The following is a 16346-nucleotide window of genomic DNA, read 5'->3' as shown; positions in this document are numbered from 1 at the left end:
AACCTCATTTAGCATGATGAAATGTACTTGTGTATAGTGTTGTGTTATTATCCAATAATTTTTGTGAATTTGCCATTGTTTAAAACTAACCTATTGCCCCTCCTTGCATCCACTTTGAAGAAATTTCCTTGACAATAGGACCCCCACACACACGTGCTGGCTCATGTCAGATTTGATGAACCCGCCCGTTATGCCATTATGGAGCAGCATCGCCTGAAATTAACGTCCAGGGAACTGCCCTTGGCCTCGCGTTACGAATCACACGAAATCACCCGTTTCTGGCTTAGGTAGCGTGACGTGGCAAAGCCGGCCCGTGGGCACCCTGAGGTCAATTCATCAGCTTCCTTATTCTAAGTCATCAGAGTGCCACCGCTTCTGGCTGAGTGGAGCCAGTTGATTGATTCATGTATTTTTTTTTTATTTGAGTTCCTATTTCCATGGACAAATGTCCAAATATTTGGGGTCAAAAGCAAGACTGTGCTGCTTTCATTGAAAAAAGTCAGGCTCAGCCTCTGTAAGCTTGGCCGGCCGGGTCGTTGTTGTCGGGCTCCGTGTGTGTCAAGTTGTCAATGACATCCAGGTGCCGCAGTGTGTTCGGAGCCCTCGACGCGTCGGAGGTGCGTCAGAGTGGCGTCGCAGTCTCGCGCATGGAGACGCAACATGTCGGCCTCTAGGGGGTGGAGCCTGCCAGTGATGACCAGGGAATGGAGCGGCGCGCCCAGGTCGCACAAGCTCATCTGCGACAAGGTGGCCGTGCGGATCTCCTGGTCGGCGGCGCCCAGTCGGGCCACACCCACGCACAGTGTGTCCTCCGTCAGACCTACGCATGGTGAGGCGTGTGACCGACTGGCCGTCGGGGAGGCGGCTGTGGCACGACGGCCATCACTCACCAGGCTCCTGGCCACACTCGTTCCGCCGCCTGATGATTTCCAGCAGTTGAGCAGCCGCTTGCGCCGCGGTCATAAAGCGCGAAGGCTCGTAGATCTTCTTGCCTCTGAAACGACAATGCCCGTCAATCGGTGGCCTATCGAGCCGACAGGGTCATGGCTCTGCTTACCTCATCAAGTTCTCCAACGATTGCTCTTTCACTTTCAGGTCTGCAAAAGTACAGGGGGGAAAAGCAAGTCTGGTGCTGCGTGGCGAGGCGCTAATGCTAACGTGCGCCATCCCTGGGCCAGTTCTAGAGCGGCGCGTATGTTAGCATAGGGGGCGGGGCTTACCCAGCAAGCAGAGCGTGTGCAGGCCGGCCGCTCGGTTCTGCAGGATTTTGTCGTAGAAGCTTTCGGGTCTCCACAAATCGGTCCAGAAGACCACCGACACCGTCTCTCCAAAGTTGTACATCTGACGCACACACAGGCGCAAATATGAGCTCATGAAGCCGATTTCCGAGACTCGCTATTCACAAGGGTGAGGAGGCACCAGCCACTCCTATCTCAGGAGTGGCCCAGACCGTACGAATGGAAAGACATTTTGCTTGTGAGCATTCAAAGGCCATTGGGTGCTCAACGCGGTCGGCACCCGGTAGCAGATTCCAAAGTGGGCGGCACACCTGCAGGCCGCAGCAGCCCACGGCGTTCATGACCGACGCGTTGTGGACCACCTGGTACGGGATCCCGGCGCGCACCGCCCTCAAGACCAGATCGCTATGAGTGGTGGCTCTGACGATCAAAAAGCATACGTGAGAAGGCCCATTACGTGACAGGCGGGTGTCCGGCCACGGTCCCCCACCCGAAGGGGTCGCCCACCACCAGGAAGGCCACGTCCATCTCCTTGGCGTGCTTCAGGATCTCGTCGGCTTCCTGCTCTACCAGATCTCGCTCAGCCAGCGTCAGCTCCTTCCCATAAAACTCCTCCTGAAAAACGCCCCGAGCCCGTTAGCGCACTAACGGCAGCAAAGAGGCTCACTCGAGCGGTTTGTTGACGTCAGTGAAGGGACGGGGTGGGGGGCATCAAACAAGCTTACGTGATATTGAAGCTGCATGTAAAACGGCTATTGTGACATATAGGACGAAATAACCATTCAAGAAAACACACATATCCATCGCCTATTATTTTTTTCTCCATTAATCAGGGAGAAAAATAATTGGACCAAATTGAAGTTTGCGTCGCCTCATGCTAATTCAAAGCGACAGGGCAGAACACACATCATTGGAAATTCAGCTCCTGGTTTTCTCGGGAACATCTGCCAGAAAAATGCTGACGAATTAGCAGACGTTTGCAAATGTGGAAATTTGAAGCTAAGTCTGCTTTTATGGCGCATGACAATGCGAGACTATTTACCTTCTATGATTGGAAGTTAAACCGGGTCTCTCGTTTAAACGAGCAGTGATCCTAGCGAGTACCGAGAACTTCAACGGGTCTCTTTTCGCAACATGGTCGTTGGCATATCCACGTTGGAAGCACTGCTGCTCTCGTCGACTATTTGTGAGCCTCTCCTCTGGTGCTCACCGCCTCGACACATTCGAGTGGACGCGTAGCGCGCTTTCTCCCTGTAAACGTTATGCATGTCTTCGTGTGTTGGTGCGTGGAGTGAGAAAAGCAACTGACCAGAGCCTCCTTGCCCACACTCAACATGGACGTGTAAGCCTCCAAGTAGACGCGCGAGCATTTCCTCACCACCTCCAACCCTTTCACGGTGATGTCAGTGGCGTCCCCGAGGCCCAGCCCGACCAGGTACAGCATTTCGCCCGGGAGAGACGACCGGCACAAAAAGCACCGCACCAAACTTGACCTTTATCCCCGACGTCACTCCACTCTTCCTCGTCGTCTTCGTTCTCTCTCACGTGTTGACAAATCCTCTCTGCTTGATTTGCGTTGGCCGTCAAGCGCTGTCGTTTCACGACACCTGGGGTGCCTTTACGACTAGTGACTTTTTTTTTTCGGCACACACGCATACATTCATTCACATCGTCACTTGCGGGAATCAAAATCACGGTGTCGGCACACATGACTGGCAAGTGCAGCCCTACACCATCAGCGACTCCCATTTACGACTAGTGCCTTGTCTCACCGCACGTCAGCCAAACGACACAAAGCTCCTATCATCCTACCGTCTCTCCTGTTTACTAGGGGTGTAACGATTCATCGATAGACATCAATTAATCGATATAATGCTCTACGATTTATTGACATCGATGCTAAACGTAAACATCGATTTATATCGCCGTGTTTGACCTCGGACATTAGACGCGACTTTATTTTGAAATCCAGTTCATTGTTGCTTGCTTCCTCTTTCCGGGATCAGTGCGCGCCGCGGCGTTGTGTTGTGAGCAGAGCAGGCACGTGAAAGGGGAGTCGACAACTAGTACGCGGCTCCTGGGCTGGTGCTATGGCTAGTGTCCAAAAAGACGAGGAAATTTGCTCCCCTTTAGGCTTCAAGTCATTCGTTTGGAAGCAGTTTGGATTCCAAAGAAAAGATGGCTCAACGGACAAGACACGTGCAGTTTGTAAATCCTGCCATGCGGTGATCAAATATTCAGGGAGGACAAATCTCGCCGCACATTTAAAGAAAAAACATGACATCAAAGTTCAGTGTTAAAATAAGCATTTTGTATACTACAATACTCTTGTAATTTCCTAAATAAAGAGTTTGCAGTACCTTGTTGATTTTGTGTATGAATTGTTATAAATCAGGATATCGTTCTATATTTTTTACCGTTTTTTTCCGTGTATAATGCGCCCCCATGTATAATACGCACCCTAAAAATGGCATGTTGATGCTGGAAAAAAGCCTGTACCCATGTATAATACGCACCCAAATTTTGACTCCTACTTAAGTCGATTAACGTAAAATTATTTCAGAAAAAATATCTTTGGGAACAACCGGATGTTATTCTGCCGGTCAGTATCACTGCGCATGCGCTAGCAAACTCGATAGCGAAGAAATGTTTCGGATTTGTGAAGGGCACATTGTGACAGCAAACAAGCAGATGATCGAGCAAGCGTCTGATACGAGAGCATTGTGTTCGTATGGAGCGTGTTTGACGTGAACAGCAGAGAAGAAAGCGCATCTGTAATGGCGGCCTCCGTATCATATCCGGATAAAAAAAAAAAAGAATTTTTTTTTTTTTGTACCCATGTATAATGCGCACCCCAGATTTTAGGACAATAAATTCGTTAAATTTTGCGCATTATACATGGAAAAAAACGGTATTAAAAAAAAAAAAATCGATCGTAGAGCACTATATCGCGATATATCGTGAATGAATCGCAGCAGGCTTTAAGATATCGGCAAATATCGTATCGTAGTTCTTTGTATCGATATACATGATATCGTAAAACCCGCGATTTACACCCCTACTGTTTACCCTTCCTCTCATGCTTTCTTTCTCTCCTGCGCTACATCCACCGCTTTCTCACACGGGCGCTCTTACGTAATAGGGGATATGCACGTGACGTCACAGACCGGTTGACGGTTTGTTTGGGTGGCCAAAAGCGGCTGACGCTAATAGGGCCAAGGCTGAATAGAGCTTTAGAGATACGTGTACTGGCCCAGTCTACTGGGGCATTTTTTTTTAGCATTTTATCGGTGGTAGATCGTGGCAGAGTTGTTACGGTGCAACTTTGACCATGGTGAAGAGTTGTTGTGCCATAGGATGTGCCTATCGCTTCCAAAAAGGCGATACCAAGAAGCTGTATCGGTTCCCTGCGTACCAGACCAGAAAGGATAGCTGGGTGGCGGCGCTTCGTAGGGCGAAACATGGCCGCAACAGCTCCAAGGTTTGGAAGCCAACTATCCATTCTTACATCTGCTCAGATCACTTTGTGGGAAGTACGTAATTTTGTTATATTGACGTCAACATTCATCTGTGAGGTATACTGGATGTAGTGCTATAAGGTACACATCCACCATCAGAGGACGCTGGCATGAGTACCTCTCATAACATTTTAAATGTACTCTTCATTTATTTTAATATATGTGATGTTTGTATTTTACCCTGTGGGCCAAGAGCCTGTAATAAAGTTTATTATTATTGCTCGGATATTCCCTTTTTCTTGCTGCTACTCGGCCATGACCTAAGGAATGCATAATTACACAGCTTCATTACAGTATGTTTGTCCAATTGCTAGTTTCTAATAATTAAATTGTTCACATATTTACAATTATAATATATTATTATTGTATTATGTACTGCCATCTTCTTCGTTTTGCTCCACTGGCTGTGACTCAACGGAATGGACATAACTAGGGGTGTAAATCGCGGGTTTTGTCACGATACGATATAATATCGATATAAAGAACTACGATACGATATTTGCCGATATCTTAAGGCTTGCTGCGATTCATTCACGATATATCGCGATATAGTGCTCTACGATCGATTTTTTTTTTTTTATATAAAAAATATAGAACAATATCCTGATTTATAACAATTCATACGCAAAATCAACAAGGTACTGCAAACTCTTTATTTAGGAAATTACAAGAGTATTGTAGTATACAAATTGCTTACTTTAACACTGAACTTTGATGTCGTGTTTTTTCTTTAAATGTGCGGCGAGATTTGTGCTCCCTGAATATTTGATCACTGCATGGCAGGATTTACAAACTGCACGTGTCTTGTCCGTTGAGCCATATTTTCTTTGGAATCCAAAGTGCTTCCAAACGAATGACTTGAAGCCTAAAAGGGAGCAAATTTCCTCGTCTTTTTGGACACTAGCCAAAGCACCAGCCCAGGAGCCGCGTACTAGTTGTCGCCTCCCCTTTCACGTGCGTGCTCTGCTCACAACACAACAACGCCGGGCGCACTGCTCCCGGAAAGAGGAAGCAAGCAACAATGAACTGGATTTCAAAATAAAGTCGCGTCTAATGTCCGAGGTCAAACACGGCGATATAAATCGATGTTTACCTTTAGCATCGATGCCAATAAATCGTAGAGTATTATATCGATTAATCGATGTGTATCGATGTATCGTTACACCCCTAGACATAACCAGCTGTCAGGTAGCGATATCGTTGCAAACTCATGTAGGCTCTGAGGTCTTCCTTGGTATATGGACTTTAACAATCTATCAAATAGTTGTAAATGTCTGGATATGTCTTGGTTAAACTGGACGAAATTATCACTCACGACACCCACCCAGGCCGCCATCCTCACGAGTCTAGTGGCAGCGGACGAGGCTTTTTGCCACCCAAACAATAATGGCCGCCCCGATCTGTGACGTCAGTGCATATCCTCTATTTGTCATGCTCTTCCTCGCTTCCTCTGCTCTTTCCCCGTCTTACTTTCTCACACTCTCGGCCAGTTTCGGTCTCTTCGAAAGGTCCCAAAATGAAATAAGTCAAGCAAAACGAGCTGTTTTGCTTATTGCGGAAGGTGTCGCTTGACTTGATGGAAGTGGAAGCGAGGTACCAACTTTTGGGGGCCAACCACTGGCTTTGTTGGCGCTGGGCCAGTTCTGTGTCACTTTCCTGCCAATGTTGTCTCTTGGATTCTTTTTTGGGGGTTGGGCAGGTTTTGCATCACATGACCCGTGGCAGCCGAATCGTAAAATGCAACTTCTTCCCGACGCTGATCCAATCTTTGCTGCTTTGGTCTGCATGTGCCGTTCGGGGAGGGCTGCCCACTCATGAGTGATGGGGGTTGAGGCGAGGGCTGACATCCGGATGGGACGGAGAGCAAACCGGTCCTCCATTCCATCTTTGCGGCCCCACACAAAGCTGACAAAGGGGGTCCATTAAGGGGGCCCATCGAGGGACTGTGCATTTGAATGAGCATGCTTGAATGCTAAGAGGACCCTTTGGAGGCAGCCTTGGCTCCTCCCCCTCAGCTGCGCCGGACCAGACTGGATGTCCAACGTCGAGTGCGGCGGAACGAGACCAAAAATACTCAAGGTGCCAGCATGCAGCTACTCCTTGCGTCCTGGCTCAAATCAACCTTGCCATGTGATCTACCTGCTAGGTGGCCCTGTCCACAAGTGCGCTCAGCATGTCCCCTCATTGCTATATTGACAGCAACGCCATGGCAACCAACATGAATCACCACCCACACACATTTGCTTACATGCGCACACACAAAGATTATCTCTGTTTTGTGTGTGTGTGTGTGTGGGGGGGGGGGGGGGGGGGGGGGGTTGGCGCAAAAGATCCCGAAACAGAACCTGAGCAACCCTGGACCACAACCAGGACTTGTGAGGTCCTAATTCCTGATGACCTAACTTGTGGTTTTCTGCTGTACTTCTCCATTGGTTACCATGGTGACATTCAGTTATGTGGACTCAGACCTTTTGTTGGCCACAAAGCCCCGAACACAAGCCAGCACCCCTACCGCCACCGTTTCTGCATGTTCACTCTGTCAGGAGCAAACTGAGCGTGCAGGTTCACTCACGTGTCCAAATGGCAGCCTCGCATACGCTCTGACTGTCAGGCGGCAACATTGGCAAAGTGACAGCCTGGAGTAAACTCCTTTTGGAGTTGTGCATAGCACATGTCCTATAAAAGTATTCTCATCACATCTTGAGGCAATTGGTTTGCTATTCAGCATATTTTCATCAATCATACATGCCAAATACTGAATTGAGTTTTTAATTTCATGTTAATAGGCACCATCTGAAAAAGACAATGAAGATTGATGCAATTGAGGCCAAGCCCCCCGCCTCCTTCAGCGTGTGTGCGCGCGGCTGCTTCCTGGCACAAGCTCGCGCGCGCTTGCATGTGGAGCGGTGAGGCTGCTGCGCATTTTCTTTCCATGAGCGTCAAGCAAAAGGGAAAAAGAAGACTGCATCTTTTACGCACTTTGAAAGCTTGCTCGGCGTGACGTCATTGCGCATCTTGCGCTAATTTTTGCACCATACGTCCGTTTCAGTTTGGATGAAAAACAACAACAAGGCACGTCTCTTTCACCGGTCATCGCCTCAGTCTCCCTGCTAAAGGCTGACTGGTGGGAACTTTTTGTCCACTCTCTTTTTGTCCACTCTCCTTTGGCTTTTTGACATCTCTTGATTCCCACTTGTCTTGACTTTGCTTGAAAGTGGATCACGACCGGTCAGATCCTGTTCGGCCCGGCGTCTTCTTGTTGTACCCCCCTGCGATCAGGATGCGGCGGGACCCGGTCACGCCACAGTGAAGGCGAGACAACGGCATCGCTTGGGAGCAGGTAGCGCGGAGGAGGGAAAAGAGGTGCCATGGCCGACCCCGTCCTATCTGGCCTGATCACCAGGCACTACAACTATACGGGCAAGCTCCGGCCGCAAGACGGCGCCTCGGGCCTGAAGGCCGACTCGGTGGTCTTCCTGGCGGTGTGCTGCCTGATTGTCCTGGAGAACCTACTGGTCCTGGCCACCATCTGGAGGACCAAGAAGTTCCACAAGCCCATGTTCTACTTCCTGGGCAACCTGGCGCTGTCGGACCTCCTGGCAGGCATGGTGTACGGCGCCAACATCCTGCTGTCAGGCGCCAACACCTACCGGCTGACGCCCACCCAGTGGTTCCTGCGTGAGGGCTCCGTGTTTGTGGCGCTGGCGGCGTCCGTCTTCAGCTTGCTGGCCATCGCCGTGGAGCGCCACCTCACCATGGTGAAAATGAAGGTTCACGACGGGGGTGGGCGTGCTAGCCGTGTCTTCCCGCTCATCAGCGCCGTGTGGATGGTGGCGGGCGTGCTGGGCAGCCTGCCCCTGATGGGCTGGAACTGCATCGGGCGGCTGGAGTGCTGCTCCACCGTGCTGCCGCTCTATCACAAGACCTACATCCTCTTCTGCACCAGTGTCTTCAGCGTCATCCTGATGGCCATTGTGGCGCTATACGCCCGCATCTACGCCCTGGTGCGCAGGCGCCACAGCCGCCGGCTGGCCTCACGCTCCATGGCGCTGCTGCGGACGGTGGTGGTGGTGCTGAGCTGCTTCATCACCTGCTGGGCACCACTCTTTGTGCTGCTGCTGCTGGATGCTGCTTGCCGCGTGCACGGCTGCGCCGTCCTCTACCAGGCCGAGTGGTTCCTGGCCCTGGCCGTCCTCAACTCGGCCACCAACCCGCTCATCTACACGCTGACCAGCAACGAGATGCGCCGCGCCTTTCTGCAGACGCTGCTGTGCGGATCAGCCCGCCTGCACGCTACTGCCGAGTTCGGCATCAGCCGCTCGGAGAACTCCCCGCGCCCTGACGGCGAGGAGGTGCCACCGCCGATCCAGTCCACCCTGTCCTCCAACTGAAAGGTCGGGGTACGTTGGGGGAAGCCTGCCTTGGCCCAAGCTTGGCCGCCCTTGGCTTCCGCGTCAGGTCCCAACCTGCCGGCACCTGGACCCGGTCTGACCTCTTTTCCGCCTCCCTGAGCAATTTGACCTCTGCCTTCCCTCCGACCACATGGGAGTTTGACACATTAGTCCGCAGAACCACTTTTCGCCTTTAGATAAGTCACTCCAACACTTTGAGAATGTTTTTCAACTTTGTGAGCCATTCGTCATCTTGCACACCTTTTGACACATCTTGTTACGCAACTCATTTTGTCAATGTGGTTTTCTCAGTGTCTTGAAGCGTTTGACGCTTCGCTTGAAGTCACTCAACTTTTCCAAGTCCTTATATTATGTAATTGGAGCGTTCCAATGGTAACCTGCTGTCATCTCCGGGGACGTGTTGACTGATCGTCTCCCGTAACCTCATTAGCACTTAATAAAAAATTCAAATAGAAAACTACTTTTTATCAAATTGTCTGACCTTCGTGGCTCCTCACGCTGCAAAGATCCAGACCAGTGTTGGAAAAAACCTTGAGAGCAACCTGTTTCTCTCTATCTCCTTCTGTCTGTCTCACACGCGCGCGCGTCACGCACACGCATTTCTTTAAACGCAATACACGTGTATTTTGGACTAGTACTAGTCTACTCCACATTTCCAGGTCTTGTCTCGCCTCGCAGGGGGAGTTCGCCAGTGCTCCAGATGCACGCCGGGTGTTGTAGTGCGCGAGGCGTACGGAGGGCGGCCGCCTTCCGAGGCACGAACGTCATCTCCCAGCATGCCGCGCACGCGCCTTTTCTTCTCTTCTTCCTCCGTTCGGCGGTGCAGCGTCCGCTAGCAGGATGACGACCAGCCAGCCGCCTTGGCGGCCGGAGCTTCTGAAGCGAGCATGAACGCCGAACCCAAATGACAGCAGTGGATCGGAGGCCTTGAAGCCGACGCCAGCGTCTGACTCGGGAGCACGAGGGGAATAGAACAGCAGAGCCGAACTGCGTTGGTCCACCCTGGTGATCCGCGGATTCACGTGGAGGTTCCGGCGAGCCCACCGACGGACGCTAGTATGCGTTAGTTGAGAGGAGGTTCTGATGGTTGTGGAACACCCGCTCGCTGGATCTAACAGGGAGCCCTCCCGTGTGACGTCACGCAACAGCTGACCATCACCGTGGAGGGCGTGGGAGACTCCCCTCGGGAATCGCCACATCGTGAGTACTTGGCGCGCTTACCCTTCCTGCTGTTTTCTGGACTTGCAAAAGAAGTACGTCCGAACTTCGGACTCCGAACATATGATTCCTTTCACATGTGCACGCGGAGCGTAGCCCTCCCTCCAACTTGATGGACAGAACATTTTGACACGTTCCGACGTGATCCAGCTGCACTAGGTGGTCTTTTTGCACCTTGCGCTGACTGCATGTTAAGTAGCCAGGAGAAAAGCAAAAGCACAGAGAAGGGTCACGAGCGCCTTGCTTGAATTCACCGGGCCAAACACGGATAGGGTATCCGCTCATTGTGCCAAGCATATTGCGTGTGGTTTGCGCGCTGTTGTCAAATGGAGAGAACAACAAAGTTGAGTGACGCACCCCCCAAATCGTTTTTGGTTGTCCTGTTGTTTGCAGAATTCCCGCAGGCGGTGGGGCCAGACGTAGGCCGGACCAAGGGCCGGGCAGGCGGCGCCATGGAGCGCTCGGCCAGCATTCAGCTGGACGTCCCGGACTTCAGCAATTCGGTGCTGTCCCACCTCAACCAACTACGGGTCCAAGGGCGGCTGTGCGACATTGTGGTCCATGTTCAGGGCCAGAGTTTCCGGGCCCACAAGGTTGTCCTGGCTGCCAGTTCGCCCTACTTCCGGGATCACATGTCTCTGAGCCAGATGAGCACCGTGTCGCTGACAGTGATCCGCAACGCATCTGTCTTCGAGCAGCTTCTGGGCTTTTGCTACACGGGACGCCTGCGCCTGCAGCTGTGTGACATCATCAGCTACCTGACGGCTGCCAGCTTTCTGCAGATGCAGGAAGTCATCGATCGCTGCACACACATCCTGGAGGGCATCCACCTTAAGATCAGCCCGGCTGATCCGGATCATCTGCTGGCCGAGCGAGAGGTGTCAGCGCCGCTGGATCGCGGCCTGGAGGTGCCCACCCGGGAAGAGGAGGGGCTGCACAGCCCGTTGGCTCAGCGCAGCCCGTCAGCTCAGCGCAGCCCGTCGGCTCAGCGCAGCCCGTCGGCTCAGCGCAGCCCGTCGACTCGACGCCGTGGACAAGCGCTGCTCCACGTTGACAGGGCCGGCCAGTGGTATGTGGAGACGGCTGGCGAGGCCGACGATGCCGCCGGCGGACTCTCCATCAAGACGGAGTGGACGGCGCGGCGGATTGCGGTGGGGCGCAGCCAGGACGGCTCAGGCCCAAATGACAAAGGGGGAGGTGCTGGTGCCGAGGCCTTGGGCGTGGCTCGGCCCTCCAGCAGCCTCTGTGACACCGACAGGTGAGTGACGCACGCCTTGGCGATGGTTGCGGCGGCGCACGTTCGCCTGCATTGAGGCGCGCCTGTGTGTGTGTACAGTCCCTCAGGCAGCGTCCTCATCCCTGCTGAGCGTCAACGAGCCAAAAGCGAATCTCCGAGCAGAAGCCAAAACCCGCGACACGGCAACTCCCAGGTCACATTACGTCACACAACATTTTGGCACAGTTGCCACAAGGCGACATTATTTATCTTTTACACAAGGTCTTGGCCTGCCTTCAAGGGCAAGTCAAGTTTCCTAGACAGTAATCGGTTCTATGCGCCCGGCACAAGTCGAAACGTTGCCTTTTGAAGCTGCATCTCAGGAGGCGGCCATTACACCACTTGCTGTCGGCTGAAGATGGCATCAGTTACTGAGAGCAAACTGAGCCCCTGGGCACTCATTTGGCAACATGGACACCCCCTGAGATGGACCAAAACAGGCGGATTTGGCACTTTCACGCAGTCGTAAGATTACGCAGGCATTCAGCTGAATTGGTGAAAAGTTAACCCAGAATATCCAGGTGTTGCTTCACTTGATTTGTACTGCCACTAAAAAAACGAAAATGTTTTTTTGGAGAGTTTGTGACCGACGTCACGTTTGTCTGGGGGCTAGGGCGAAGAGGCGGCAGGGTCGTATGAGGATTACGCCAGGGACCCGGTGGGAGAGCGCTGGTTCCGCTACAACCCACGACTGACCTGCATCTACTGCTGCAAGTCGTTCAACCAGAAGGGAAGTCTGGACCGCCACATGCGTCTTCACATGGGCATCACGCCCTTCGTATGCCGCCTGTGTGGGAAGAAGTACACGCGCAAGGACCAGCTGGAGTACCACATCCGCAAACACACCGGCAACAAACCCTTCACATGCCGCCTGTGCAACAAGAGCTTCCCTTTCCAGGCCATCCTCAACCAGCACCTGCGCAAGAACCATCCGGGACACGACGCCCAAAGCGCCTCGCCCGAGACCACCACTGCCACGCTCAGCACCAGGGGGGCCTCCCCAGGGCAGGAGGAACCCGAGGGAGGTGGTGTGGTGCCGCCCGCCGAGGGCCCCCACGGGTCCGTCTCCACTACGGGACCTGACTAACCACGGGGTTCCTCCTTGGCGGCGCCGGCAGCCATGCCAACCACGGGGCCTGACCGACGCAAAGCCCGACTGACGCAGCTCGAGAGGCGCCCCTGGGACACGGTGGCGGGTAGTGGCAGCTTTGGCGCCGGGCACGGAGGCACCGCTCATACGTCGCGGGTTGTCAAACTCCATTACGGGACCGGACAGATGCAAACCTGAAGTCAGCCGACGCACGCAACGCGGCCCGCTCCGCCTGACGCCACGCAGCGTTCCCAATACCGCACTCACCTCAACGGCCATACCATCTCACTTCCTCCTCATGACCTCACAAATCACATCCTTGCCCCCCAACAATCTAGTGCAGTGGCGCCTGTTAGCTTCAGTGTTAGCACCGGCACTAATCGCAACCCACGCAACCTCCTTCAGGACCGTCGTTGTCGAGTTGGGGTCTCAATGTGCCAAAGCTAAGTTCACCTTGGGTAAGCTGATATGCTGAGTTACCTCTCATCACCACCGGGGACGCACCGTGCTCATCTTCACACTGAGACTTATGTCCGAGTCCATTTCCAATAACTCAAGGACAAACTGCTGTCAAGTGTCTTGTTTTTTTGTGCTAATCCAAGCCAACTGCTCTGACACCTGGTTAGCTAGTGAGTCACATGGAGTTGTCTTACAAGGTTTTTTTAGCTGCCCGGGTGACGAAGCTTGTTTAATTTACTAGCCACGCCGCAGATGCTAACGGCTTATCAACGCCAATGCAGCCAGCGTATGACGCTGACAAAATACACCTCCCTTTGTCATCCTGGCAACCAAAGCAAAGATGGCCACCGTGCAACTTCAGCACTTAAAAGACATTTTCAAAGATGAAGGCTGTTAACTTGGGACTGTAAAATTCATGAGGACTTGAAAGCCAAACGAGAGCTGACACCACCAAGCTTTCTGTTGTGTATTTGGAAAATGCGTGTTATTTTCCTCAGCTGCTTTTGTGAGAAGTGACCCCAAAAAGATTGCTACTTGCATGCTGAGGTCACCGTTTTCACTCAGACCAATTTGAGAGTTTGTGAGAAGTTCGGCACTGCAAGTTCGGCAAAGAAAACCAGCGTCGACGAGCATTGTTTGTTTAGTTTTTTTGCTTGCCGAGCTGGTGACACCAAGAGCCAAAGCACAATCTAAGCAGCCAAGATTCAAAAAGCCTAACCTCAGCTCACTACCAACAGAGAAGACCACCACCGCTCCCCCCCTTACGCTGACGAGTATCCTCATTTCTCATTCTCCAAGAGACAAGCGAGCTGGCGAGCAAAGACACATACGAGACTGGATTTGCATACATAGCACAACGCTAAAGTGGACCAACTTCCCTAGTTCAAGACCACAACACCTCAACCTGTTTGGCCTAGCCATCTCCTCCTAACACATTACCTCAAAGGTCAAAGTTCCCGATCAGGTCTCTGCATGCACACCCACTCAGTTTCGAGTCTGTTCCGGGTCTGGCCGTAGTTAGCCGTTTGCATGTCCTCCCCCCTTTGACTCCACCTCCATCTTTTTTTCTTGTTTTGTTTTTTTCATTTTGATTGATTGACAACTCCACTAAGAATATTTCAACAAGCAGGAAGTAAAACGTTTGATGGAACGGACCCAGAGTCAAACTTCTTTCACGTGCAACAAAAACAAATTTGACCGACAATGTCAGTGCAGACAGGTTTTTTTTTTGGGAGGCGGGTCCGTGAAAGGATTTGACCAAACACAAATTTTTGGGTGTGCTTTATTCTCAAGTGAACATGAAAAACATACAGTGTTAACAAATAAAAAACATGTGTAAATTTGCTTTTAACTACTGAATGCTATGCTTGTGCTCAATGACAGCTATATTCTCATAAACAAAAATGGTCATCTAAAAATTCACAGCGTTGTTCTATTAGGAAACCAAAAAACAAATCAATCTTTTCTAAACCGTGATACTCTCTTTAACTGACCTGCATGAATACGCAATTCAACACGATGCATGTGAAGGGCGGAGACGCTAATGAGTCCTTTTCCAGCGTGACGACCGGAGGCAGCATTCGTATGCTGTGGTAACCTGTGGTTCTTAACCTGGGTTCGATCGAACCCTAGGGGTTCGGTGAGTCAGTCTCAGGGGTTCGGCAGAGCCTCCACTAGAGGTCCGAACACACCCGATTTATCATGTACATTTGTGATGATGCATATCTGAACTGGTCTCGCAAAAGGCAACAGCAGGAGTCACACTGATTTGCAGGTGTGTAATTTGTTGTGAGTTCATGCCAAAGTCAAAGTCTGCTTTATTGTCAATTTCTTCACGTCAAGACACACAGAGATCGAAATTACGTTTCCCACTATCCCATGGTGACAAGACATATTACACAATATACATACAAGTAAACAGCACAAAAAGTAAAAACAAGAAGGCACAAACAATGAATAAATAAGAGCGAAGAATAAATAATAAATAAACAAATGACATAAATAAATAAATAAGAGGAGCAAAAATGGAGCAAGTGTGCATACAGCAGACAGTCAGAATATAGCGCAAAAGTACAGGACGTTATGCAGCCGAGGGTGGAGATAGTTCAGGATCCTAACAGCCTGAAGTATGAAGCTGTTGGTGAGTCTGGTGGTGCGGGACCGCAGGCTTCTGTACCTCTTCCCAGAGGGGAGAAGAGCAAACAAAGAGTGAGCGGGGTGACTCACATCACACACAATCGTGGTCGCCTTGCGGGTGAGATGGGAGGTGTAAATGTCCTTCAGGGAAGGGAGTGAAGCGCCAATAATCTTACCAGCTGTGTTCACTAGGTGCTGAAGGGCCTTCATGTTGTATTCAGTGCAGCTACCACCCCACACAGCGATACAACTGGAGAGGACGCGCTCAATGGTGCCACGGTAGAATGTGGTCATGATGGCCGGAGGAGCACTTGCTCGCCTGAGTTTCCGCAGGAAGTACAGGCGGTACTGAGCTTTCTTCGCCAGTGATGCAGTGTTGGTGGTCCAGGAGATGTCCTCACTGATGTGCACCCCTAGGAATCTGGTGCTGCTCACTCTCTCCACCACAGCACCGTCGATGGTCAGTGGCAGGTGTTGGGTGTGACCCTTCCGGAAGTCAACAACAATCTCCTTGGTCTTGTTGACGTTGATGCTCTCAATTATACATTTTCCTATTGTATGTTTTGCCAGAATATGTTTAAATCGTGTTATTTTCTTATGACAGCATCTTGATTTATTGTGTGATTGGAACCACCTGTAATGACCTGTTAAGTGGGCGTGTTTGATAAAAAGCCTTCCTGCATGCTGCACAGTGGGTCCCTACAAGCTGTAGCCGCAGTAGTCGCAGTGAATGGTGTGCAAACAGTTGATCGTCCTCCTCGTCTTTCTTTATTTTATTCCACTGAGTTTGGTGCGATTGTGTTCCTCACAAGTACCTGCTGCTGTATGGCTACTCTGCCAACAGGTTATGGGCCCAGGTAAACCCAACACCGCATGTTCCCACCGACGTACTGGTGATGATAGCACGCTGTGAGCACCATGAGCGGACGGGCTGCAGAGAGGAACAGTTTTGCTAGCCGCTGGTCGCGGTTACTGTTCGACGGTGATGAAAAGAATTAC

General features: G+C 51.4%; 3 protein-coding genes across 4 annotated transcripts; 2 read left to right on the top strand and 1 right to left on the bottom strand.

Moving 5' to 3' along the window:
* Window positions 1-397: 397 nt before the first annotated feature.
* On the bottom strand, window positions 398-3101 carry dph5 (diphthamide biosynthesis 5). The gene is made up of 7 exons (XM_061297630.1): window positions 2548-3101; window positions 1729-1853; window positions 1550-1658; window positions 1221-1341; window positions 1058-1097; window positions 891-994; window positions 398-820 (listed from the first exon to the last, which is right to left on the bottom strand). Exons 1-7 carry the CDS (start codon window positions 2680-2682, stop codon window positions 567-569), a joined length of 888 nt encoding a protein of 295 aa, XP_061153614.1. The 5' UTR covers window positions 2683-3101; the 3' UTR covers window positions 398-566.
* A 4377-nt stretch (window positions 3102-7478) lies between these two features.
* s1pr1 (sphingosine-1-phosphate receptor 1) lies at window positions 7479-9619 on the top strand. Its single transcript, XM_061297629.1, has one exon. It carries the CDS (start codon window positions 8125-8127, stop codon window positions 9145-9147), a length of 1023 nt encoding a protein of 340 aa, XP_061153613.1. The 5' UTR covers window positions 7479-8124; the 3' UTR covers window positions 9148-9619.
* A 338-nt stretch (window positions 9620-9957) lies between these two features.
* zbtb37 (zinc finger and BTB domain containing 37) lies at window positions 9958-16094 on the top strand. Of its 2 annotated transcripts, XM_061297628.1 has the most exons (5): window positions 9958-10368; window positions 10780-10979; window positions 11085-11644; window positions 11723-11816; window positions 12276-16094. In XM_061297628.1, exons 2-5 carry the CDS (start codon window positions 10839-10841, stop codon window positions 12747-12749), a joined length of 1269 nt encoding a protein of 422 aa, XP_061153612.1. In that variant the 5' UTR covers window positions 9958-10368; window positions 10780-10838; the 3' UTR covers window positions 12750-16094. The 2 variants fall into 2 exon arrangements, with proteins under 2 accessions (XP_061153612.1, XP_061153611.1); XM_061297627.1 differs by having other exon boundaries at window positions 9960-10368; window positions 10780-11644.
* The last annotated feature ends 252 nt before the right edge of the window (window positions 16095-16346 follow it).

This window comes from Syngnathus typhle, linkage group LG14, assembly GCF_033458585.1.
Source record: "Syngnathus typhle isolate RoL2023-S1 ecotype Sweden linkage group LG14, RoL_Styp_1.0, whole genome shotgun sequence".
Lineage (NCBI taxonomy): Eukaryota > Metazoa > Chordata > Actinopteri > Syngnathiformes > Syngnathidae > Syngnathus > Syngnathus typhle.
The sequence above is the reverse complement of the archived record's forward strand: the minus strand, read 5'-3'. Positions and strand labels throughout refer to the sequence as shown.

Bases quoted from the DNA above. Each gene is read 5' to 3' on its own strand.
- dph5 (XM_061297630.1), bottom strand. From the start codon at position 2,682: ATGCTGTACCTGGTCGGGCTGGGCCTCGGGGACGCCACTGACATCACC. The intron at 1,659-1,728 runs GTGGGGGACCGT...TTTGATCGTCAG, and splicing joins GTGGTGGGCGACCCCTTCGG to AGCCACCACTCATAGCGATC. The intron at 1,098-1,220 runs GTAAGCCCCGCC...GTACTTTTGCAG, and splicing joins GCACACGCTCTGCTTGCTGG to ACCTGAAAGTGAAAGAGCAA.
- s1pr1 (XM_061297629.1), top strand. From the start codon at position 8,125: ATGGCCGACCCCGTCCTATCTGGCCTGATCACCAGGCACTACAACTAT.
- zbtb37 (XM_061297627.1), top strand. From the start codon at position 10,839: ATGGAGCGCTCGGCCAGCATTCAGCTGGACGTCCCGGACTTCAGCAAT. The intron at 11,645-11,722 runs GTGAGTGACGCA...GTGTGTGTACAG, and splicing joins AGCCTCTGTGACACCGACAG to TCCCTCAGGCAGCGTCCTCA. The intron at 11,817-12,275 runs GTCACATTACGT...TCTGGGGGCTAG, and splicing joins CGCGACACGGCAACTCCCAG to GGCGAAGAGGCGGCAGGGTC.